This window comes from Colletotrichum godetiae (assembly GCF_030913485.1).
Source record: "Colletotrichum godetiae strain CBS 193.32 chromosome Unknown BDP55scaffold_25, whole genome shotgun sequence".
Classification (NCBI taxonomy): Eukaryota; Fungi; Ascomycota; class Sordariomycetes; order Glomerellales; family Glomerellaceae; genus Colletotrichum; species Colletotrichum godetiae.
In genome coordinates this window covers 18698-42089 of record NW_026851273.1, presented here as the reverse complement: position 1 = coordinate 42089, position 23392 = coordinate 18698, and the positions used below count along the sequence as shown (strand labels likewise).

The 23392-nt window shown below is 53.8% G+C and overlaps 6 protein-coding genes across 6 annotated transcripts; 2 read left to right on the top strand and 4 right to left on the bottom strand.

Annotated features, from left to right (window-relative positions):
- Positions 1 to 1195: 1195 nt before the first annotated feature.
- On the bottom strand, positions 1196 to 2226 carry BDP55DRAFT_175428 (uncharacterized protein). The gene has a single exon (XM_060565777.1). It carries the CDS (start codon positions 1976 to 1978, stop codon positions 1274 to 1276), a length of 705 nt encoding a protein of 234 aa, XP_060428471.1. The 5' UTR covers positions 1979 to 2226; the 3' UTR covers positions 1196 to 1273.
- Positions 2227 to 2911: 685 nt separating this feature from the next.
- BDP55DRAFT_632916 (uncharacterized protein) lies at positions 2912 to 5329 on the bottom strand (the record flags this gene model as incomplete). Its single annotated transcript, XM_060572483.1, has 4 exons — positions 2912 to 3530; positions 3596 to 3829; positions 3893 to 4710; positions 4817 to 5329. 4 exons carry the CDS (start codon positions 5327 to 5329, stop codon positions 2912 to 2914), a joined length of 2184 nt encoding a protein of 727 aa, XP_060428470.1.
- Positions 5330 to 8948: 3619 nt separating this feature from the next.
- Positions 8949 to 11518, bottom strand: BDP55DRAFT_694568 (uncharacterized protein; the record flags this gene model as incomplete). Its single annotated transcript, XM_060577368.1, has 7 exons — positions 8949 to 9034; positions 9519 to 9534; positions 9756 to 10425; positions 10484 to 10602; positions 10658 to 10821; positions 11037 to 11260; positions 11412 to 11518. The coding sequence occupies 7 exons, from the start codon at positions 11516 to 11518 to the stop codon at positions 8949 to 8951; spliced, it is 1386 nt and encodes a 461-aa protein (XP_060428469.1).
- A 3715-nt stretch (positions 11519 to 15233) lies between these two features.
- BDP55DRAFT_554105 (uncharacterized protein) lies at positions 15234 to 16387 on the top strand (the record flags this gene model as incomplete). Its single annotated transcript, XM_060569362.1, has 3 exons — positions 15234 to 15301; positions 15364 to 15429; positions 15502 to 16387. The coding sequence occupies 3 exons, from the start codon at positions 15234 to 15236 to the stop codon at positions 16385 to 16387; spliced, it is 1020 nt and encodes a 339-aa protein (XP_060428468.1).
- A 1828-nt stretch (positions 16388 to 18215) lies between these two features.
- BDP55DRAFT_175215 (uncharacterized protein) lies at positions 18216 to 19090 on the bottom strand. The gene is made up of 2 exons (XM_060565776.1): positions 18445 to 19090; positions 18216 to 18394 (listed from the first exon to the last, which is right to left on the bottom strand). The coding sequence occupies exon 1, from the start codon at positions 18970 to 18972 to the stop codon at positions 18511 to 18513; it is 462 nt and encodes a 153-aa protein (XP_060428467.1). The 5' UTR covers positions 18973 to 19090; the 3' UTR covers positions 18216 to 18394; positions 18445 to 18510.
- A 1707-nt stretch (positions 19091 to 20797) lies between these two features.
- BDP55DRAFT_553952 (uncharacterized protein) lies at positions 20798 to 23169 on the top strand (the record flags this gene model as incomplete). Its single annotated transcript, XM_060569345.1, has 4 exons — positions 20798 to 21179; positions 21248 to 22305; positions 22358 to 22949; positions 23006 to 23169. The coding sequence occupies 4 exons, from the start codon at positions 20798 to 20800 to the stop codon at positions 23167 to 23169; spliced, it is 2196 nt and encodes a 731-aa protein (XP_060428466.1).
- Between the last annotated feature and the right edge of the window lie 223 nt (positions 23170 to 23392).

The window sequence follows — 23392 nt, the reverse complement described above, 5'->3', positions numbered from 1 at the left end:
TCACGTGAACTTTTTCAATTTTGACTTACAGCCCGGCTTACACTCTCGCTCTCTCACACACATAACTCATACACGCACGCATACGCGCAAGGCCGATCAAACGGAAGTCTAGGTAGCCCTAAGAGTAGAAACTAGCTACGGCGACGGCGAGATAGGCTATAATGGCATATCATCAAGTAAAGGGGGGACGAAGGCAGTGACCACCTTGGAAAACCCACTGGTGATCAGACTGACCGTCGCCTGTTGCGAGAAGTCTCTTCCGCGCGCTTGAAACCCCTGGTTCTTCGCCGCTCGCCTCTTCGGCCCTTTCCTCCATGACCTTTTGGAAGTCCAAGGTTTTGCCTTTTTTGGTGTTTCCCTAAGGTCGACAATCATGGGACACACACACACACACACACACACACACACACACACACACACACACACCCCAGAGAGGCTTTTGTTCATCCTCGTATCATCCATCCATATCCCTCGTCCCTTCTTCATGCGGCGAGCCATGCTCTTCCCGCTCCTCTACACTTCTCTTTGTCACCGCCGCCACATCAGACTCTTTTCACTCACATATCCATGACACGACCCAGTCGTGCCCTATATGTCCTCCGTCACCTTCACTCGACGGTCTGATCAACCATCCAATCCTTATCTGATGTTTATGTTCCATCTGTTGAGGATATGTGGTGTTCACGTCTGGAGGGGCTTTTAGGGGCTCGCTGCATAGTCGGTGTTCTTGCGAGCTATTCGGGTATGCTCACATCGCAGTTTCCCGAGTCATTTGTACTTGCTTCCCATGAGCCGCGATGGCATTGTGCTCCGTGTGTTGATAAGACCATGTGCGTGTCGAACCGGGAAGTCTCAGACCAGAACACATGATGTACCTATCATATCCAAGGAGACAACGACAACGATGGTAGTACAGCCGTTGTATAAAGAATTGTAGTGTTGGTCGAGCACTACAGCCGAAATCCATACTCACATCACCAACCAGGTTACGACCAACCTCCTCAACCCTCGTCCCATCACGGTAAACTAACTATTCAATAGCCGACATGCTTCTTCGTCCCCCAAAACCACCACAACTATCACGCCCAGCGGCAATCGGCTACGAAACCCCCCATCTTTCCCCCTTCCCTTGGATCTCTTGCCGCGAAAGCTAGCCCGTGCCTCATGCCATTGCAAATCACGATCACGTCCTCGAAGCGGGAGACCACCATGCCCCCACCAGATCCAGAGAGTAAGGTATTTCAAAGCCTAATTAACCTACACGCGTGGCTCCCTACAAACCCTCGCCAATGCCACAGAGTCGTATAGATCTCCAACTCCTCTTCCACCTTTCCCCAATGTCCCCTTTTCTTTGCAAGTTTCTCACCCCTAACCATGTCCTATCGAGGAGGTCATAAGCGGGGTGTTCACATCTGTAGGTAGTTAGTTTACCCCGCTCATCCTCCCGGTAGCAAGAAGCTCTCCAATCCCAATCTAGAAACCTCACGTTGACGCTGACGTTGAACCCCCAAATCACAATCTCGATCCCGACAGGAATAAGTAATATTACCCATATGAACCCCCTTCTCGTCGGCATTACCCGCCAGTCCCTTCCAAGCCAAATCGTGATCAGACCCTCAAGCCAGGAGATCGCACCCTCGAGCCCTGATCTCGAGATACCATCAGCAGACGTAGTAGGTAGGTAGGCCATTGTGATATTTCCATGAGAAAAGTAAGACTTTCGTAATTCCTGGCCCTTGGACCGCGCGTCGTGTCTTGCTAGATGTTTGTTCCTAGATGCTAAGCAAGATCGAGATGTCGCCAGTTCGTTGCCCACATCCATATCCATGCCTGAGCACCGCCTTCGGGAGAGATATGAGAGAGAAAGAGAAAGAGAGAAAGAGAGAGAGAGAGAGAGAGAGAGAGAGAGAGAATCGCAAATGGCAACGCAGTATAAATCTAGACCTATCAGATGGAAGCCAAGACCATAGTTCACCATACCTATCCCGTATTATACCTTTAACGTTTCTGCACAACACAAGTGAAGAACCTCGGTTAAGTTGCAAGCAGGACATCGAGATAGGCCTTGACTGGAACTGGACCCATTACACCGATAGATGAGAATACCTTGAGAATGCTGCTGTCTCCCGCCGCTGGAATGTCAGTCACCGAAACGTTCCGTTAGCTCTTAGCATTTCGCTCTTCTTCAGGATGGCAGGCCAGGTACGGATCGTACGTCAGTCAATGCAAAGACACGAGGGGCGCAAAGAGTTCTTCGCCATTTTCTTTCAATTTTCAACTATTTCCCTTCCCTCGTCTCCTATATACTCAAATAATCTAATTCCAGTTGCTGTTGGTCCATTTCGAGCCTGTAACTTGCCACATCTGTGACGGAGCCTCGCGCTGTGAGGGTCTTCTCCCAATTCCAGTTTCCAAAAAACAAAATACAAGTTCTGTTGTGTGTCGAGCGTGAGCTCTTACATGTACCCTCTTCTAATAATTCCATCGTGCGTAAAATCAAAACAGTGTGCCTTCCCTTGCATCGCACTTCCTCCATCTGACCGCGGCGCGGCCTTCGCTAGAGCGCATTTGCTGGCTCTTGAGTCCTCCTTGCGGTGTGTCCGTTGGCTTCAATCCTGGGTATCCGTTGCCGGGCGGCAAAAGTATCCATCCGGAGATATGGATTAATCCAGTGTGAGAGAAGCTCACTGCGGCCCGAGAGACTCGTGATAGCGTGATGGTTCCTCAGCGACATACAACGTCCACAATTTAGAGGATCGAGTTATAGTCGCACATGCCCGATGCGCTTGCATTCGGAGCTGATAGCATTCTGTGACTGGCATAGTCAAGTTCTGCAAGCAATGACCAGTTAGTGGAAAGTCTTTTTTTGTCGACGGTGTAAAGTGGGCTTTTACGGACCAAAAGTAGGTATTCATCCGGCGTGGACGTAGTTGCGGTGGAATGGTACCTTGGAATCCATGGGTTGAACGGTGTTCAAGTCGTGTCCGATCTTGCCCATGGCGGACAGCAGGTTGTGGGCGTCCTTGATGAGCTGCGGGTTCTTCATGTCCTCGGGTTGGTTGAGGTCACGAACAATGTTCTCCAGAGCCTGGCGGTGGGACATCCACTCCTCGATAAGGGGCTTGGATGAGAGCTCCTCCTTGACAGCAGCCTCCACGACGGCCGCCTTGGCAGTGACCTTGCGGGAGGGTGGTGCGGGTCCAACGACGGCAGCCTTGGGCGCATCCTTGCGCTTGCGGCCCTTGGAGCTCTGCTGGCTGTTGCTGATGCTGGTAGGGGATCCGGGAACACCGTTGTCATTGTGAACACGGCGCATGTGGTCCTTAAGGTTCCATTGGCGCGGGAATCCATTGCCAGGCATGGCACGGTCGCATCCCTCGTAGGAGCACAGGAAGGGCTTGTCGCCGTGGCCGTGCATAGCGTGAGCCTCACGCTCATGGCGAAGCAGGCAGGCAGTGGAGGAGAAGCGGGCGTTCTCGCAAGAGTCAATCTTGCAGCGGTAGGGCTTCAAGTGGGAGTCCACGAACTTGCTGCGAGAGGAAGGGGGGGTTAGTCACGGGGGACGAGTCCGGAGCGAGTATGAAAGGCGACTTACTCGTAGTTGCACTTGAGCTTCTCGGGCTTGTGGTTGCAGCTGGTTTCTCCTTCCCATGGGCAATGGAACAAGCCATCAGCTTGCGGGGTCGCATTCTTGTACAAAGGGTGGTCCCGGGCGGTATCACCCTCATTGGTAGGCCGGCGACTGGGGAAAGCAGCGGGAAGTGCGGCGTCGCCGACAATGGTGAGAACGCTTCCAGCGAGCTCGTCGCTCATAAACTTCCCGTTGGCGCTGTACAAGAGTGTCTCGTCAGAGGCTGACTCTAGGCTAGAGCAGCTGATCTGAGGAACATACCTTGGAGACTGGCTTTGAATAATGGGGGAGACATGCTCCGAGTGTGACGGCGAAGACATGAGGGGGGCGGACAGCCACGAATCCTCGGTGCTTCCGGCCGGCGAAGACAGGTGCGACTCTGACGGGCTGAAAGAGTTCCAGGAGGCAGAAGGAGAGTGAGCACCCAAGCTCGAGTCCGGGTCAAGCTGCATCTGAGCAGGCACAACGTGCATGTTCAGCTCGCCTGAGGGCAGGCCATCGGGCATCATGCCGAGCTCCATAGAGTTAAACCATTGGGACGAGACGGCGCTCGTATCCGTGTCCAGGAAGTAGGGGTTCACGTCCATCATTTGGGCGCTGGGCTGAGGTCCGTAGACCGTAGCATTACCTGAGAGGTCCATGGAGGACAGCTGAGCAGATACTTGAGCTGACGCGGCAGCAGAAATTCTGGGTCGTGCCTTGGGAGATGTGACCTTGGAAATCCGGTGCTTGCGGCTTCCGGCTGAGCTGCGCGAAGTTCCTCTCCGCATGGGCTCGCCACCAACAGTTGCGGGAGCAGTCCACTTGCTCTGCATATCCTCGGTAGTTTGGCCCTGTCCTCTGGGCGTGATGTGGCCATCAACTTGGAAAGAGTAGTCCTCGGAATCTCCCGGGTGGGCAGATCCGTTGTCTGAGAAGTCTTGAAAGTTCTGTGCACCTTCTCCTGTCGTTTCCCACGAACCACTCAAGGGGTCCGATGGTCCTGTTTGAGAAGAAAAGGAAAACATTCCTGAGGGCACCATTTGTGCGTGAAAGAAGCTGTAATCGCTGAAAAGGGGGGTTAGTGTGCTGTTTCTCCACTATTCATATGTGCAATGCAAAACAAGTAAACAAGAAAACATCTCAGCATGGCACAACTTTGTTCCTGTAGGACAAGCATGTTAGTAAACCGGCCTTTTGCCTCACAGGTTCGGAGTGATGAGTTGACAGACCAAGCGAGCGCAGATCAAAAAGATCTTGCCAGGAGAAAGCCCAGTGGGGAATAGGTGTCGACGTTCCAGTATAGATCCGCGATTCAGATATGTGAAGCTCCAGGTTCGTAATGCATGTAGGGGCGGTTCGAAAATCCTCAGAGTCAACAGTCGAAGGGGAGCGCAGTAGTCCCAGAGTGCAAGCGGTGTTTTGTCCATGTGGTCTCGGAGCCATGGGCAAGCGTATCCTAGGAGATGATGGTGTCTCACCGATGGGTACGAAGGGTGAGTTGGATAGTGTTGGGTCCTTGGATAAAACAAAACCAGATGCGTTGGCGAGTTTCCAGATGGCAGCGTAATAGCAGTCCCGTCCATCAGGATGTACTGCTGTGAGACAGACAAGGTAATCTTGATTCGAAGCAGTGTATCGAAGCAAACGGAAATCCATGAACAGAGGAACAGGCGAAGCTTGACACGTGCTAGTCCACCGTGAGACTCCAGATTCCATTTTTTCGAAGAGGTATTGCCAGTGCCAAAGCCTAAATCAAGGCAGCAACTTAGCAGTAAATCCGGGCAGTCCATTGTCGTGTTTAGTAGGTATCCAGTGAAGTCCATCCAAAAGCGAAGCTGGGCAGCCCCTACGCCTCGGTCGAGACATCCATGAGTTCCAGTAGATTATATCCTTGAGAATCCTTTGGCAATAGGTTGCCAGGCAGTGTCCAGATTTGTTTGGTGCGAAGTAATCCAGAGGAGTCCAAGTTGCTGCTTGTCTCAAGTTTGCTCTTGTCGGGCAGTACTCACCGTGAGATGTATAGTTTCAGATAACGTTGATGACCGTGTCTGGCGCGACAGGCAAGAGGCTAGGCCTCTGCACAACGGTCTCCTTTGTCCAGTGGAAAGAAAGAATGTCCTCGGCAATGATCCCATGGTAAAGTGTCCTGGCAGATAAAAGTCCGGAAGAATAGTCCATGAGTCGATGTGTCCTTTGTTTGGGGGCCTCCGTGGCCGGAAAGATCTGGTTGGTAGACGCGAAGAAACTGTACATGAAGCTTGCGATACATGATTCATAAAGACGACGGACCACCCTGGGAACAGAATAAGAAAAGACAATACCTAGAAGGTGTGTGGACGTCGTCCAAATCAAGAGAATTGTAGCCAGGCATATCCGGGCGCGGAACAACAAGGGCAGTCATTGATTCCTCGGGTCGCGTAGTCATGCAAGTCCAGGGCAATGTAGTTTAACTCGGCTGAGTTGTGTCGTGTGAAGATACCAAAGAAAAGAGCAAACACAGCGGATCACTTGTTTGCGGCGTTCCTTTGGAATGATTTGGTCGAGATGGTGTCGAATAGGATAATCCTTGGGTGGCAAGATGCGGAAGATCTTTTTTGACCTTCTTAGTTCAGGTAGACCGTTTGTGTGAGGACTGGAGGGATGTAGGTGGGTAGAAGAAGACAATATTGGCGCTTGTTGGGTTGCCAGAGATCAGCGATGCAGAATGCAGAATAAGTTGGGTAGGAATGAGGTTGCGGGTTGGGCTGAAAGAATAGGAAGAGAAACAGCCGTCGGGCAGGGACAGAGGGGGTCAGCGGGTTTTAATGTTGCGGGAAGAAGCCATGTCTGCTGGCATTTGCACAAACGAGCGAACGAGATGAGGTCTGTGAGGGGGCATCCAAGGGGCTGCGGGCATGGCAGACTCGGGAGGGGAGGATTGGGGGTGGAGCTGTCTACCACGTCGACATGTGTGGCCACCCCTGCCCATGTTCTGCTGGCCAGAGACAACCCCTGTTCCGAAGCATTGGCGCCCTTGATTCTGCAGATGGGTGCTAGGCCAAGGCAATAGCAATCACATCTTGGAATATCTTGTCCACCACTCATTTCCATGCCCATCCAGTCTCATCTCTCTGTCTTGTGTCGTGTGCAGCTGCTGGCCAGAGTGTCTGGACTCCTGGCGGCATCATCTTCTCAGCTCCTGCCAAATGGATGGGATGCCGACCGGCTGCCTTGGAAACAACAGAACGGAGTACATGCGTCGTCCACCGCCGAATCGCCGACCTTGTCGTATCCAATATGTGATGTGCCGTGGTGTTGGCCGTCACAGAAAGACCGCAGGTCAACTCGAGCTAATACACGGCGCTAGCCAGCTGGCCTCATTCTGTCTGCGCCTGTCATAGGCCCGTTCCGCGCGAGGTTGGCGGTGACTGGTCTTGCTTCCTTGATTTTCTTGACTTGGACTTGGGTCCCCGGCGGGTACTGGCAATGTTCCCAGCCTATCGCGACGCCAGTACTTCGTCCGCCGCAGCAACATGGAGGGATCATGGCTGCAGCACCAACACATCCGTGCAGAAACCTCGAGTGTCCCGGCAGTAGAAGAGCAGGCCAGAAGACGCAGAGAAAAGAAACAAGGCTGCCCAGCTTGTCGACTCGCAGCGGGTTGATGCTTGCTTTCCCCGACCCTTCATCTTCCCATCCATTCGCACCATTCGCGGAACTTGCTCGTCCCAACCATCAAAATTTTGCTCTCGTTCCGGCTGGTCCTTGACCTTCCCCTTTTTCCTCCTCCTCGCACAGACGTGAAAGCCTCCCGTAACCCGTTTCCAGTAGGCGTCTCGAGCATCAAAGTCATGGCGCCATCTTGAACAATGTTCTGATGCGCATCAATCGACGCCCGCCGAGGTGACATCGATTCCGCCGGCTGCCAGAAGAGGCCAGGCGAAGAGAATATGAGAGGGGGAGGAAAAAAAGACGCACACAACAGGCAGATAAGCGTAGTCTGCGTAGCACCACAGCCGAGCGGGAACTGCGGAAAGCCGGACTGTCAGCCCGTCTGTCCGTCAACCTCGTGTTAATACTGTATCTCCTGGTCGTTGGCTGCTTCATTGGTGTAGGCACGCCGCCGGCTCACGCGTCGATGAAGCAGAGGCCATGGTTGGCGGGCCGCAATAGCTGACACACACCGGCCGACAGTCTCCGTCTCAATTTGCACAATCCGCCAGCAGCTATTTTGGCGTGTTCGATGCTCACTGGCTAGGGTCGCCGTCGGTCGGCCACACACCACAAGCAACGACGCAGTGCATCACGCCCGCAAGACACATAAACGCGCTTCGCGATGTAGTTGTTCGGTGTCTACCAGTTGGCCTGCTTCTGACGGAAGCGGTCCACGCCAACCATTTGCGACTCCTTTGATGATGCTGCATTGTGATGCATGAGTAACGTGCAGCGTGTGGCCTTGTGATCGCTTGACAACATGGTCCAACTTGTCATGCTGGTCGTATCATGAAGCGCAACGGTAGCGACAGCGGCATGTTGAATTAGTAGCTTGATGCGATCCACAAGCGTTCGACTCGATCACCAGCGATCGCTCCACGTCGTCTCTTGCTTCGTTCTCCGAATTCCCGTCGAGCTTTGCATAGAGCATTCCAACTTCCTGGACCCACCTCGGTCTTGTTTGACGCCGACGAGCTGGATATTGTGAAGCCAATGGTCTTGACTTTGAGGCCAGCATGAGGTTGAGACGCGGGGAACTACTCGCGTGTGGCAGTTCAAGGCAGTTTAATGCGAGATGGCTGATGAGCTGACGTTGACACGGAATACGGGACGAGGGGAAAGCGAGAGACGTGAGACGGAGGCGCCCGTTGTCGAGTGGAGAGCATTGACGATGGGATGGAAAAAGACCTTGGCGATGGACGCGGACGAGGAGACGTTGATGTCGAAGTCGCGATCGAGGATGAGTGCAAGGTTCTTGCCTTCTGTTCTAGACTCGTAGATGGAGTTTCTTAGGTAAGGTGGAAAGGCACGGAGTAGGTATTCGCAAGGTGCGGGAGCAACAAAGACTTAGACGTCCGACAGCACTGGGGAAGCCACGATGCGCCAAGCGGAAACAGCGTTGCCTGTTTCCAGAATTGCCTACCCGTCCAACGTCCCGTCACTAAAACAAACAATGGCAGCTTGACGCAAGCCACCCGCAGCCTCAGACCAGCGCCATCACCTGCCGCCTTTCGACCGATCTAAGCCCACTATGTGTCTAATTACTTACAATTAACAGCTACCTCACCTCACGTTGGAGACAACAGTTGGACGATTAAAACACCCTTTCCCACACACCTTTCCTCCTGTCAGCATCCCACGATCATTGTGCATCACAGACATCCCGACTCTTGCACGTGATTATCCTTCGACATTCAAGCATGACGATCAATACATATCCAGTATCCACTGCCAACCCATTCGTGCTGACACAGTTCCAACCTCCCGTTCGGCAGCTTCCATTCCCCATCGAGCCCGGTCACAGGTGGAATCCCCTTTACTCGGCTCATCCTTGTCGTCTTTTCCACACCATTGAACTCTGTTACGCTCGTCCCTCGGTAGATGCTGCCGAGTCGGAATCCCCCTTTAACACAACGTGAGGCAATTGGCAATCATGACGATCTTGCCCCCGCAGCCTCGCCGCCGTCGCCGTCACGAACCGGAACTCAAGAGATACCCGTCGGTGGATCTCTCTTCAACTGCTAGTTTTTCACTGTGAGGAAAAAAAATCAAGTTTCGGATATGAAGTCGCCCGTCTGCGCTACGACAAATTGGGAGTCGCAGCGCATCACCCCCTACCTAAAACGCCGATCTAAATCTCGGTGTGCCAGCTTTCTGACTCAAGCGACGGCTGCCAGGTCACCGAAAACTTGACACCGGATCTCGACAAAACGTTGCTCCGGTAAATACTCAGTGATGTCGTGCCCGTATACAAACATACATTTACGCGTCTCCGGCCTCCGCATTACGCATGTACTTCGGCGGTCGAAACGTTGCTGCTGATTGGAGGATGAATATGCCGATTCGGAAGCTGGAATATCTTCTAGCCGTGTTGAAAACAACTTTCAGCCGCTCACGTCGTCAAGTCCACCTCGCGTACGCGACTCGCAGAGCCCTGATGATGCAACACAGCTGCTTCCCAAATGCCTTGTAGTCTGCCCTCAGCATCTGAGCCATCGGTCCAGGCGACTTCCGCCAGTACTGTCTTCGCGTCGTGCCAGCTCTTGAGCTGCAACACGTCGCTAGCCAAGCCCAGTTTCGCAGCATACATCTCCCTCCACCTCGCAAGCTGTTCTCTGCCTGTTGCGGTAATTGGTCTACCCGTGTAAGCCACAGCTGCTCCGAACAGGACACTCCATAACCAAAGGCTGCGACTGAAACTGCCGGCAATCATTTCCTCCTCTTTGTCGCAGACATCGTCAATGAGTTGTTCCAGCAGCCACACAGTGAGAACGCAATCCATTTCGCTGTCGTTGACCGCCATGACGAGGTAGAAAAAGGTGGCAATGTAGCTCGCCCTGCTGCTCTTTGCGTCGCCGTTCAGCATCGTCGCTATATTGCGCTCTGGGTCGAATCCACGAGAAAGCTCCCAGTTTAGGTTTTTGGTGTAGTCCTGCCAGAGCCTGTCTGTAGGCGTCTCGTTGCCTTCCCACCAACCGTATCTCGGTGCTTGCCGCGGCGGGAGACTTTCCATATCCCACAGTGACGTGAACAGCAAGGCGATGATGCTGGGCTGGAAGTCAGCACTGATGGCGTCGTGAATCACGTTCACTTCGCCTAGACGTAGGCGATCGCCAGCCCTGTCAAAGCTTTTGTTAACAGACCCGTGCTACACACTATCCGACAGATTCCACTCACATCTGTAGCATCTGTTGTGCCAGATTTGATCTCATCAAGTTGTAGCCGTTCTTCCTCAGAGTCAATCTGTGAAGACCGCGGAGATGCTTCGAGGAAGCATCCAAGTCCCCGACCGCTCCCTGCGTATGCCATCAGCGTGCAAAACGCTATTATGAGGACGGCAAGGTTCCTTACCTCAGTGAGTGCCAGGCTGGCTATAGCAAAGATGGCTGTGTCGCTGACATTATCCTCAGACTCTGAGAGTTGATGCTTTGCAAACTCATAAGCGGCTGCCTTGTGATAGAGAAATGGAATCTTGACGTGTTCAAGGGATCCAGTGACCCAGGCCCACTGGCAAGCTGCAACGACGAGACAGCCGTGAAGCAGTCCCGGATGCAGAAGTGTTCTTTGTACGCTTTCTGACGTTAGCCCGGGTGGTGTGCTGGGATGGAAAACGGAGCCATACCTGCATAGGTTCTGTCCCCTCTCTACTGGAGTCTGACCTCTGACGTAAAAGGCGGTGACTGAAGTTGGTGTCAGTCAAGCGATCTGAAGAGCCAAAAAGGCTGCTTACACTGGTGCCAGAGCCATTGTGACATTGCCGACATCTGGTAGTCGCATGAGAAGCCGACAAATGGCTGGTTTGAAACGACATTGGTAATGATGGAGGCTTCCTCGGCCGGGACGACGGTGGGCTCGGACCCAGATCGGGACTCGGAAAGGGATTCTGATCGAGACTCTTCGTCAGGGTCTACTTCAGGGTATACACAGTCCTTGCCAGTCTGCAGACAGTTTGTGCTGAAGCCAATGTTAGGTAATCATTCGACAGAAGGAACGGGCTGTCTATTGGTCCTCCACGGGCAGGACCTCCGGTGTGACAAGGGGCAGTCGAGGGGCATGAGCTTTTTCAAGGAGGCATGGGCAGGGAAGACGAGGGAGGGACGCATACCACAAAGGCTTCCGCTCATCGCATCGTACATGACGCTGCTTACACGTCGAACAACCGTTCTTGCTGCGACGGTGAAATTTGCGTATTCGGTTCTTGGGCGGTGCCATGTCAACTCAATCCACCTTGTTGTCAATGATTCTCCACACAATCCCGGGGCTTGAGGCGGCGCCGATTGATCATGCTTGGTGGGAACTGCGGCTATGCGGACCAGAGCGAGATTGATCTTGCAGTTGCATGAGATCCTGGGGAAGGCTCTGGGCAAAAAGGGGACAACATAGAAGTGGCAGCTAGGAAGTTGAAGGCAAGGGAAGAGATAGACGTGGTTATCGAGTTAGCAATCTGTGTTTCCTTCATGTTTAATCAGCCTCCTGAACTTGACGAAAACGTTGCTGATGTTGATGATGATTGGCGTAGGCGATCAGGCGGAAGTTGCTACACGAAAGGTGCATAAGACCAATAGGAAATAAAGGATGTCATTTGGTGGGTCGAGAAAATATCCGGTGCAGCCCCGCCAAGCCCCTCGGTTCCAAGTCCGTCCTGCCGTTGTTTCTCCGGCCACCGAGGTGTACTTTAGGACCCTAAGGTTAGGTTGTGCTTCCATGAGGTAAGAAAGAGCTCGAAGAGGAAGGGCCAGACCTGAAGGATGGAACCTGCTTGAATGGAACAACGGCATCCGGAACAGCAAGCGCCGACAGGTCTCGTGGGTTCTTACTCCTCACAACTATCAGGCAACACATCTTGACCTTAGGTTGACAATGTGCTCAACGATCAACTACACTGCCTCCCGCCCAAAATCTCATTGAAAGAATCATACAGACGAACAGAATATTCCAGAACTCAATTTATCCTGCGCTAAGCAAGGCATAGACTAATCTTCCATCCTAAAGTGTCGTCTTTAGCGTCGAGCGTCAACCCTGTCATCCATCGGATCACAGCCTACCTTAATCAAGCTGGTGTTGCTCCAAGACCAACACCGAACATTCGAAAATGCTTCCATGGCCGGATCCTTCCATCGATACGACCGCGGCAATCGTGGCAGAACTGAGCCGACCAGGAACCAGCGACGGGCCTCTCGATTGAACTCGATCTCGAGCCGTTATCCCGGACAACGGGGTAGAAGCATGGACCCGACAAAGCGAAGACGCATTGACAACTCGGTGGAAGTGGCCGGTCATGCCCCTCCGAATCGCCAGATTTTAAGTGGGACACACCGGTTGTGATTTCGGCCATGTCATGCGCATTTCGCTCCGCCATGCGCAACATCCCGGCCTTCTCAATGCCCGGAAACATGGGTAGCCCAAGATTCTTTGCTTCTTTGTTTCGGCCAACTCTCAACGGTCTGCTCCGCTCCAAAAAAGACGTCGTCTCAATGAGGCATACGAAACAACACAGCAACCCCCCCTCACACACACAGTATCAATGCGCTACGGAGTGCTGGAACGACAAATGTCGACGCTGGCAGATTGACGAGGCTCACCTCTCACAGCGTGTACGGAGTACGGAGTATACATGGCACGAGATGCATCCGTAGTCGTTGTCGGCAATACACACAGATCACTGTCAAAAGTGACAGCAGCTCGATACGTTTGTGACCAAAATGGCAACAAAAAACAACCAACATCATCCATCTCATTTTTTTTTGGCGATTTGATCGTCCCGCTGTATCCCCGCATCCACGAGGCGCCGCCTGACAGCTCATCAATAGACGAAAGAGCCAGTTCTGCCCCCCTCCTCCTCCACTCGGCGAATTTTGGCTCGTTTCGACTGCTTTTGATTGTCACTGCACCTCGAGATCGATCAACCTGTCTAGGGCACTTCATGCACATAGATTGCGGCGATCGTCCGACCATCACTGCTCGCCCTTGGCTTCGGGACAGTCGAGTTCGAATCGTCGAGGTTATCGAGAAACTACCCAGGATACTGGGGTTAACCGAGGCGCACGTCATCCCGCCTGATTGGCGATGGAAGTCGATGGCGATGGGCTAGTCACCCGCAGCCAGCCGAACGACCAGCCTTGAAGCCTCTGGGGTGCACACCATTGGCCCAGGCGGGACCCAGACGCTTCCACCCAAATCTTGTCCAGCCCCAGCAACATCTTCCTGGATCCATGAGCCTTCCCTGCTTCAATATCGCCGTCACCAGCTTCACATTTCGCTACATCCAGATCACACATACCATTCGTCCGTTCCGCGAATCATTGAGGCTCCGAAGGTCACCGACCCGGCCATTGCCATGCTAGAGCTGAGTAGCAGAAGCCCCCGGAACTCAGCGGGGCAAGGCGCCAACGATTGTGACAACGAAGAAGGTCTGCCAACGCTTTGCATGATTGGCCAACTGGCAATAGTCAGTCAACCCCTTCCGAGCAATGCCACTCTTAGGGTACTCGACGGATGGTTCCTGATTCAATGATGCACAAAAGCAACTTCGACCTACCAGGTGGGCATCAAGGCATGGTTGGGCACGCACATTTCGCACGTAGCGCGCGTCCCCTCATCGTATCGGCCGTTGGTGTTTGCTTGTCCAATTTGTGCCCAACCCGGCCTGTTGTCACCGCTTCTTCTCCCGCTAGGTACAACCCTGCACAAACCATCCCATCCGGAACCGAAAAGCTACTCCGACCTTTCGGGCAACAATCCTCCAGCCCAGCAAAGGAAGAGTTTTTGTCACTGCCCAATCGGTGCCCTACTCTACACAACTGGCTCCGTCCTCCGTCAGGAGTTGGCACGTCCAATGGCCTCCACGCGTGAGCCTACACAGACCGGCCATAAGATTTGTCTTCCTTCTAGGGTCTTCCTTGACTGAGGGGCCAACTGTCAAAAAAGTCGACCTGGCATCGCGCGAAAACAGAGGGGGAAAGCACCAGCACCAGCAATCAAAGGGCACGCTGATCTCCCTCGTCACTCGTGTGTCGTGCCCACGATCCACGCCGCGTACCAGGCTCGACAAGCTAGGGATGGATGCCAACTTGTCCTGGGGCGCCCACCGTCGACCAATCTATTCCAGGACGCCCGACAGATGAACCTTCTGGACTACAGCGCTTGGCAGTCACGTATCCTCCAGCCCATGCGGCAGCCGTCCCGCTTGAAACCAGAGACGTCTCCATGGTGTTGGTCATTGGGGCGAATGCAAATCTTTACTCGAGTCTCGCCGGCCTGCGTCTGTCCTGGTCCCTGTCCTCCCTTCGCCTCGACTTCCCAGCGGACCACATCTTTCTGCTGTCTTGACCGGGATCAACCATTGTCGCCGCTCCAGTACAACGCCCCACGAGGAAGGACATCGCAAGCAGACATAAATGCCTCCATTCCGAACTTAATCATCCACTGTCAGGATCCTGCCCGCTCCCCCATCCTCGCCCATCCCAGGAGCTTGTTGGTTTCTTCTTTCCCGTTTTGCGCCAGCAAGATCAGACATCTCCCACTAACCCCCTAGTGTCTTTCACGTCAAGCCATTCCCGATCATCTTATAAGTCATTTAAGGTGTCTTCGTGGAGACGGGTCGTTTCTTGTACCGATCACCTGCTTCCCCCCATCACGCACACCGCCCTTGCAACGACCCGGAGTTCTTCAAGGGTCCCATCCTGGAACAAGACCATTTTTGTTATCGTGGATTCCCTTGTGTTTGAGGAGACAACTTGCCGCATTTTCCCAGGAATACTTGGCCGAAGATCACAGCCCAAAGGACCCTTTTAGGACACCCAGGGCTGACCTGCCCGCCCAAGGACTATTCATATTTCACGTGGCTTCCTTCTCTGGACATTTTGGAAACCCCAAAAGACTTTGCTGCCTGATTTCTTTTTTCTCTACCGTTATGCCCCCGGAAGATATGGCCCAGCCGGATTTTGCCTACAGACCATCAGCCATGTCCAACGGACCGTGGAACTCGACGCGGAGGTACGGACCGCTCTCCTTATTTCCAAAAAGCCCGAGGAGGGGTGACTGACCGTTGAGAAAAGTTCAATGTACAACGATACATTCCCGCCCGCCGGAGGATTTGATACCAACTACTATCGTTCATCGAGGTAAGAACCAAACGTCATTATTCATGATGTTTTCCCACAAAGGAGCAAACGAGTAACACCATCCCTTTCAAGCGTGTCCACGTACTCGCCAGGAGCTAGTAACTACAATTTGCCGATCGGGACCAACCCCCATGCTGTTGCCGCTGCCGCCGCCGCCGCCGCCCCGGCGTACGGATCGCGCCCAGCCTCTGGCACATACGGCACCAGTGGTGCCGCCGGCTATGGGTCGTACAAGAGTACGAACTCTCAGTCATGGGATCACCAGGAAAGATACTCCCCGACGGACTCGGTCGACGACATTATTGCATCTCCGAACCTTTCTGATTATTCCCTCGAGAACGGGGCCGGCGCCACTCCCCCGAGTAAGAGCAAGGTGAATGGCAAGGGTCGGCCACAACGTCGACCTTCTAACCGCGACGAATTCGACGGCCCGCATCAATTTCTCGCTCGCCCACCGCCCGAATACATTGCCATGCAAGAACGCGAACTGCCCCATCTCCCCACCAACCTCCACGTTCAAGAGCAGGACTTGGTCCTTACCCAAGTCAACGATAGGCTGTCGCAGTGTGCGTATGACTTTGTGGCTAAATACCAGTTCCCTATTCCTTTGACACAGGATATGCGACCTGTTGAAAGACCTCAGGACCGGGAATGGACAGAATGGGTCTACCTCTTGAAGCGTCTGGCAACGAAGCGCCGCATTCCCGCGCGAGTACTTTACAACGGCCAGATTAAACAGTTTGTCACGATCCTCGAGAATTCACTGGAAATGCGACATGCGGCCAAGCACCAGAGTCGCCCATTAAAGGACGACCGCAATATTTTACAGCTCATTTCGGCGGGCATCCAGGTAGCCAAGATCCTCAAGGACGCGAGCGCTATGGACTACCTCGACCGACTATACGTTTCTACGGAGAAGCAAATTCAGGATCGCGCTGCACAGCGGTTCAGAAGCTAGTCTGCTCGAATGCTTCCTCCTACCACATACTCGCCCAGGCCGAAGTCGACAACCTCGTCGTGCGTAGCGAACCACGGCGAGCGTTTCGAAGCTGTCGGCCAACGTGGCACTTTGTTTACGACATTTTACGGATCTTACGAACTGAAAGTTATTGCAGAAGGGCGGAATCCACCTCATTCTTTAGAAGAAGAAAAAGAAGAGAGTAGACGACTCCTTGATACGGAATCGGGACGTCAACAGGATGACAACCCCCCCAAAGGCACGACGCAGGAGAACACACCCACAGGCTCTAGCTTAGCTCAACGCTCTACCTCTCGGCAAAGCGAGTTGCGTCTTGTTTGTTTTTTATCTGGTTTTTGTACGAGAAATGGTAATGGCGCTCCATCGTGGGCAGAAAACCTCTTTTTTTCCTCCTGTGGCTCCTAGGGACGCTCGACCGAATTGCCTCTTACCACACACACACACGACACATGCCTTTACTTGGCCCTTTTCGAATTGGTTTCGCAAGCGAAAGGGGGCATGAGCATACTATGGGGAAAGCGGTGGGCGCTACAGGTTCATCAGGAAAGGGCGGAAACCTCTTTGTACATTGGTACTGTTATTTTGGTGGGTTTGCTATTCGTTTCTGCACTGCCACGGCGTGGTTTGGGGGCCTGGAGTTGTTTTCAACGGGGTGATATCTTTTTTTGACAGACACCCTTCACTTACACTGGGCTACCGGATGGCTGTTTTTACGCACATCTTTTTCCGCGCTTGTGCGTATTGTCTCTGTTTGTGTGCGGTTCACGAGAGAGCAATTTGGACATATCCCTACTATACTATTGTTGTTTTCTTCTTCTCTACTCACTTGGTTTGGGCGGCTTAGATGAGCCTTTGGCAGTTTGATATCCCATAGTAGCCCGTGGCTGGGCGCGCTCTCTCAGCGCCAAGAATCTACGCAGTGTTCTTCAGATGTGCCGGTATCCAGTTCGTAAACGTCATGACTTGAGGCGCTCTGTTCGTCGCACGGCTCCTGACTCTTCTGCCATCAAGTGGGGGGCGGTGGTGCTCTCGTCTTCCCTGCGCATGTTCCAGGAGCCAAAGCTACTCCGTACGCCATCTGGCTTGTCAAACCTGGCATGATTGCAGGAACCGCAGAAAAGGCGTGGCAGGAACCCAAGTATCCGTCGGCCCTGCCCCTATCCTATCGGTGCGACTTTGATACCCCCCACACCCGGCGGCGCTTGGGTTGGGCTGAAATGAACGGTGATCATCAGCCGATGGGGTTCCTGCTTGCGTGCCTGACGGGGTGACTTGGGCGGGAAAGACCACCAAGAGCCATCACCGGCGATCGATGGAGGTATCCTACACTATCATTAGGCCAAGAACGGGGAACGCAAACCGTAAAACGACCCGGGGAGCTCTGTAAATCAATGGGGAGACCGTTGTGTCGCATCCCGCCTGATGGGTCCCCCGGGGAAGAAGGGCCAGAGCCGGGGGGGGGGGGGCCAAGAAGTGAAACCGGGGGATAAGCAAGCTGTTGAAAAAGTGAGTTGAAGACGGATGGGAAAGAAGGGATGCGATCTGCGCGCCGCATAGAATCCCGTCGGACTGCGCCGCGTGCCCCCCTTGACAACACGTCAAAGGCGAGCCAAAAAGCCGATGAATAGTATGATGTAGACTTACAGTTTCCGGTGATTGGTAGGGTTACATAGACAAGCATGCAATGAGGTTGCTAGTGGGACTGGTGTGGTCGTGTTGAAGAATGACAAGCAAACCGGGACACATGGCAGACATGCCAAAAGACCACATCCTGGCTTGGGCTCTGTTTTGTTATCTTCTCCAGTTCTACCGCCCACATAACGGCGTCCGATTGACAGATTACTGCAAAGAATGGAGTTCTCTGTGCCTTGCCATCAGTGCGAATAATGCATATTCCAGGGCGCGAACAGACAGGCTGGTGCTAGGAAGGGAATAAGGACAAAGCCCATGAGCGCAGGAAAACAAGGATGCAAAAGGAGCGGAATTCTGGAAGAACGTTAGAGTCCGGTAGAAGGTGGTTTCGAATCTTGGCTGACTAGAGAGTGAATAAGCAGACCAGTGTGGCAGAACAAGGTTTGCTATGCTGAACGGGTGGTGTGCGGTCATGGTTGTGGTGGTTTGGATGTTCTATCTTGGGGACTTTCTCCCACTACATCGAGTTGAAGTGGTGGGCAATCCAAGTAGATTGGGGGACGCAATGAAAGAAGGGGGTTCGTCCAGGCACACGGCTCACTGGGTCTACCCGGGCAAAATTGGAACGTGCTTCTGTCTGTGACGAGGGTGCTGTGCCAACTTCGGACTCGGGATCCTGAATCATTGTTTCGAGGTGTGAGAGCTAGTTTCGTGTCGGGGTGGATTGAGGACAGCATAATCGACGATGCTATAGCCGGCCTGTTGTAGTTGGATATTCTGCCTTCAATTTCGCTAGTCATCAACGGGAATCCAAAAGAAACCGCCGGCCCTTGTGTAGTGTCGGACAAGCTGCCTAGAGGAGAAACGGAGCAGGCTAAGAATAACGGCAGGATGCCGACGGGAGCGGCATATAATCCGTCAAAAGCAGCCATGTCTTCTTCTCCCCCTTGAGCAGGTTGCGATATGCGACCCTGGGCGACGGCGTCGGCGGGGAGGCCGTGCCGGGCGGCATGGGCCCGTTTAGCTTCCGCGCCGAACGGGGTTTGTGGTCTGAGCTGTGCCAACTTCGACTTGCAAACAGGCGGACAGGCGTACGATGTGCGCGTAAGTCCTAGTCAAGCGCCGCGCGCGCTAAACCTTATCTTGGCGGGGGATGCTGGGTGTCGCTCTAGTCGTATGAGATAGGAGGCATGACGATCAGCTTGCCGGACTCGATATTGTACTTGGAGCAGGCAAACAGAGAATGGTGTTGGCGTTTTCGCAGTCGTATCGTGGGGATGAAGGTCGAACGCCGGCGGGTTGGGAGGTTATCCACTCTGGTAGATCCGGGGGGCGATTGTTCTCTGCTACATGCATGCATCTGGATGCTTGGAGATGGTTCATGATGCGAGGAACGACAGGACGCGGAGTGGCGGAGTGTGGGAGGTTGGTTTGAGTCAAGGCGCTCTCGAGGTTTGATGTTATGAATGCTAGGGGGTTTGATATCGACGGGGAGCGGGATGCAATCCTGAGGGATGTTGGATGACGGTCAATCGTCAAGGGTCTTGGGGCTCGGGCCGGTTCGCTGGTGCGAGCTTTACTGTCGATCTCTGAGGGATTTGTAAGAATTGGAATAAGAGAAACAGTGTTTTCGGATGTGAAAGGTTCGTGATGAAAATAAGTTCAACGACGGGTTGGCGTGGCATTGATCAATCGCCTGTCAGGCGACGGTGGTCGAATGGAGGAAACAACGTTGGTCAGGTTGGGGGAAGAGGGAAGGGGACGGTGCCGATTGCCGATTGCCAGAACGTTAACGCTGATAGGTGCACAAGCTTGGTCGGTCGGTCATTTCTCGTGCCTTCCGTATATGCCACCCTGATTCGATAGGACCATTTTGGAATCCAGCCTCCCTTCCAGGAGGCCCTTCCAGGCGCCAGGCTTCCAGGTTGTCACGGAACCCCGTGCGCTCTCCGGTGGCAGGAGCCGGAACCAGCTTCGGCCATCGGCCACCGGTGCGGCAAAAGGATCCTCCCGCGCCTCCGGGCCCCCGGTGAGTGGCCGGTGATGGATCGGGTTAGAGCACTCTTATTCGTGAATCGATGGACCCATCTTCGGTCCCAGAAAGGGACTAGTGGCTCAGCTGGGCCGAAGGAGCGGAGACTAGGACCAGCTCATTCAGCAGCGCTACAGCACAGCGTGCCCACAAGAAAGTACCTTACAGGTTGACGGGGACTGCGCGGGATGGCTGCGGCCCTGCTGCTTACTGGTCGCGCTGTTCGTTCTGCTGTCATGGGGTGAGTGTGTGACAGCGCCGTTTCCCCCCCCTCGTATTAATCTTGTTGGCTTCCCTTTTCGCACCGTCTCTTCTTCGTTCCCGCTCTCCTGCATGACTTTCCCGAGTGGTAAAGAACGGTGAGAAAAGGGCAACTCTGCGAGATTGACACTTTCTGCTCGAGTCCGGCCGACGACAATTCAAAACCGCGACTCCGAGTTGTCGAGTGTTGAAAGGGAGAAAGACCGAGACGAGTCCTGGCATTTTTCGCTCATCCAGAGAGAGTGACCCCCGCGCCAATTCCGAAATTGAGCGTAAGCAGACACAGCCCCCCCCGGAAGGCTGGCCATTCGACGTTTGGGAGGAAACAAGGACCTGTTGTTCGGTTCTTCGAAGAAACACAAGGGGCTACGGAATCATCGAATCGAACCTACCGAGCGGATTGAAAGCGCCGGGCGACTTCACGGTTGGCCACTTATACGTCCTGCCAACTCATAGACATTGCAATGGCTTCTGTTTCCTCGAGGGGCCCCACGCCTCATTCGCCTTACGATGTGCAGTCCGCGGCCGACACCGAAGAATCGTGGCAGTATCTCGACTACGCCTCATTACCGGCCTCAGTCGGCTTCTTGCCCAGCCCGGCAAGTGGCAGTCTCAACGGCTTCGCAGTCGTCGGCCACCATGCCGGCTCGGACCCGGCGGGCCTATCCCCGCTAAATCTCGACCTCGACCAGCCCGCCTTCTCCGCCTCGAGCTTCCCGGACCAAGCAGAGGCGTTTGCCGCCCCGGCGCCGTCTGTTGATAGCCAGTTCGTTCCCAGCGGCCAGGAATCCAATTTCTTGACACCGCAGGGCTTCCTCTTTGCAGAGGAGCAGCTGAACCTGAATGGTTAGTCTTGATGCCGCTACTCGTGGCCGACTTTGACGTATACCCTAGCTAACTAGCTTTGTTCTCAGAACTGACATCTTTTGTCAACTCATTCCAATCGAACAATACCTCCCTGACCGGCCTAGACACATTCCCCCAACAGCACGATGGCGATATCGACCTGTCACAGACCCTATCAACCAGTATCAACCCGGGCCCTTGGAACTCCACGAACCTCAAAGTCGACAATGGGAGCTCAATGTTTCTGATGGAGGATTTTTCCGCATCCTCGTCTCAAAGCCCCACGTCCACAAGCTCCTCCCAGTCGAACTCCAGCTCCCCAGACCTCAAGCATGAGGGCGACAGGGCAGCGTCGGCCCACCAGATCCGCAAGGTCATCACCGGCAAGGTCGAGAAGAAGAAGGCCACTGAACCTGCAAACAAATTCGTCATCGTCACGCCCAACTCCATCAATGCCTCCTCGGGCCGTCCCAACCCGTGGGAGTGCTTCGAGGCCATGAAGATCCAAACGCGTGGTCGCAAGGGGCCTCTGGCGAACGCGACAAAGGAGAGCGCACTGCAAGTCCGCCGCTTAGGTGCTTGCTTTTGCTGCCACAGCCGCAAAGTCAAGTGTGACTCGCAGAGACCTTGCAAGAGCTGTAAAAAGCTCGCCGGCCAGGTGCCGCAGGTCGTTTGCTGGCAATTTTCCGACTTTTTGACCGTGCTGTTCCCCGACTTCATGCGCAGCCACTTCCGCAAGGATCAAATGTCGAAATTCATGGCGGAGAACGTCGACGTTGACGCGGTGCAACTGGCCCCTCGTGAGGTTGAGCTCTTCTCCGGTCTCCCGGCGTCGCTCAAGGTCCGGGCGAGGTTCTTCAAGCCTCGGACAGAGGAAGTGCAACAGCACTACCACCTGCACGTGCAAAAAGATCGCGTAGACCTGCAAGCCAGAGGTTCGGCGCCCATGGTGTTGGAGTTGGATTCATCAGCTCAGAAGGAGGCTTTGAGGAAGAAGGTGAAGGAGTACCTTGCCGCCATCGCAGCCGAGCCGAGGTTCACAAAGTCAGTGACGGAGTCAATACGGCACACGGAGTTGCCAAAGAAGGTGTTGGATGTTGTGCAAACATACGCCAACAAGTCTGATGTAAGTTGTCGTTCGCTTGTGTTGTGTATGTGCGTTGGTTGACCCGATCCAGTCGACGATGGTCAAGAAGGCGTTAGCGATCTACGGCGCCCATTTCGTCATGACCCGCCATCTCTGCATCACACGACAGAGCGTCGTGGGCCTTCAGGACTCCGGTCTCGTCCCTCAGGAAGTACCTTGGGTGACGCCGCGCGTCGTCAACAGGCAGATCAAGGCGGTGATTGACGAGCTCCTGATGAGGGACATGCAACACCTTTTCGAGTCCTTCTCAAAGTTGCTCAAGCCCAAGTCGAAACAGGAGTGGGCGCCATGCATGGCCTCGTTTCTGGTACTGTGCCTATTCATGGAATCGGTCGAGACATCTGCGGATAACTTTGTCGTGGCACTCAATGAGATCAGCATGCGCAACCACACGCCCCCGGAATACAAACGCCAGGACGCCCTGAATATCAACAAGGCGGTCGAGAACATGCCGTTCAAGCAGTTCGCGTACCAATTCCACCAGATCTACCAGACCCACAGCCGGGACACGACGACTAAGCCGTTCAATCCTATGCGTGACAACTCATGGGCCGAGCAAGGTGATCTGGACGTACCAGCCATCGAGATGGTCTTGGGCCTGAATAATCTGATTCAACAGAACGGTAGGCTGCCCAGGAACTCGATGTTCGAATGCGAAATGCTGACTTGCGACTTTCAGGCGAGGAACTAGGAATCTTGGCGGAGGACCCAATCCTACCAAGCGACGACGCCCACCATCCGTTTCCAAGCGACGTATCGGTCAACTATACCGGTCGGCTTGTGTCCAAATTCTTGTTGTCTTTTATGGACGAAAAGTACATCTTCGGTGAGAACTGGGTTTAACAGGGGTTTTAATACAACGCGAGGAATGGAATGGGATTGCAATTCTTGCGCAGAGGATGTCGGAATACCCCTCACATGTATCTGATGGCAGTCACGACTTGGTGGCATGGGCTTAGGAATAATGACTCTCTACTATAATGATACCAATCAAGGTAAATTTAGAACACAAAACTTGCAACTAGTACGAGATGCCATGTGATATGTTTGTCCGATTTTAGTCCTG

Bases quoted from the DNA above. Each gene is read 5' to 3' on its own strand.
- BDP55DRAFT_175428 (XM_060565777.1), bottom strand. From the start codon at position 1,978: ATGGTGAACTATGGTCTTGGCTTCCATCTGATAGGTCTAGATTTATAC.
- BDP55DRAFT_175215 (XM_060565776.1), bottom strand. From the start codon at position 18,972: ATGGCTGCTTTTGACGGATTATATGCCGCTCCCGTCGGCATCCTGCCG.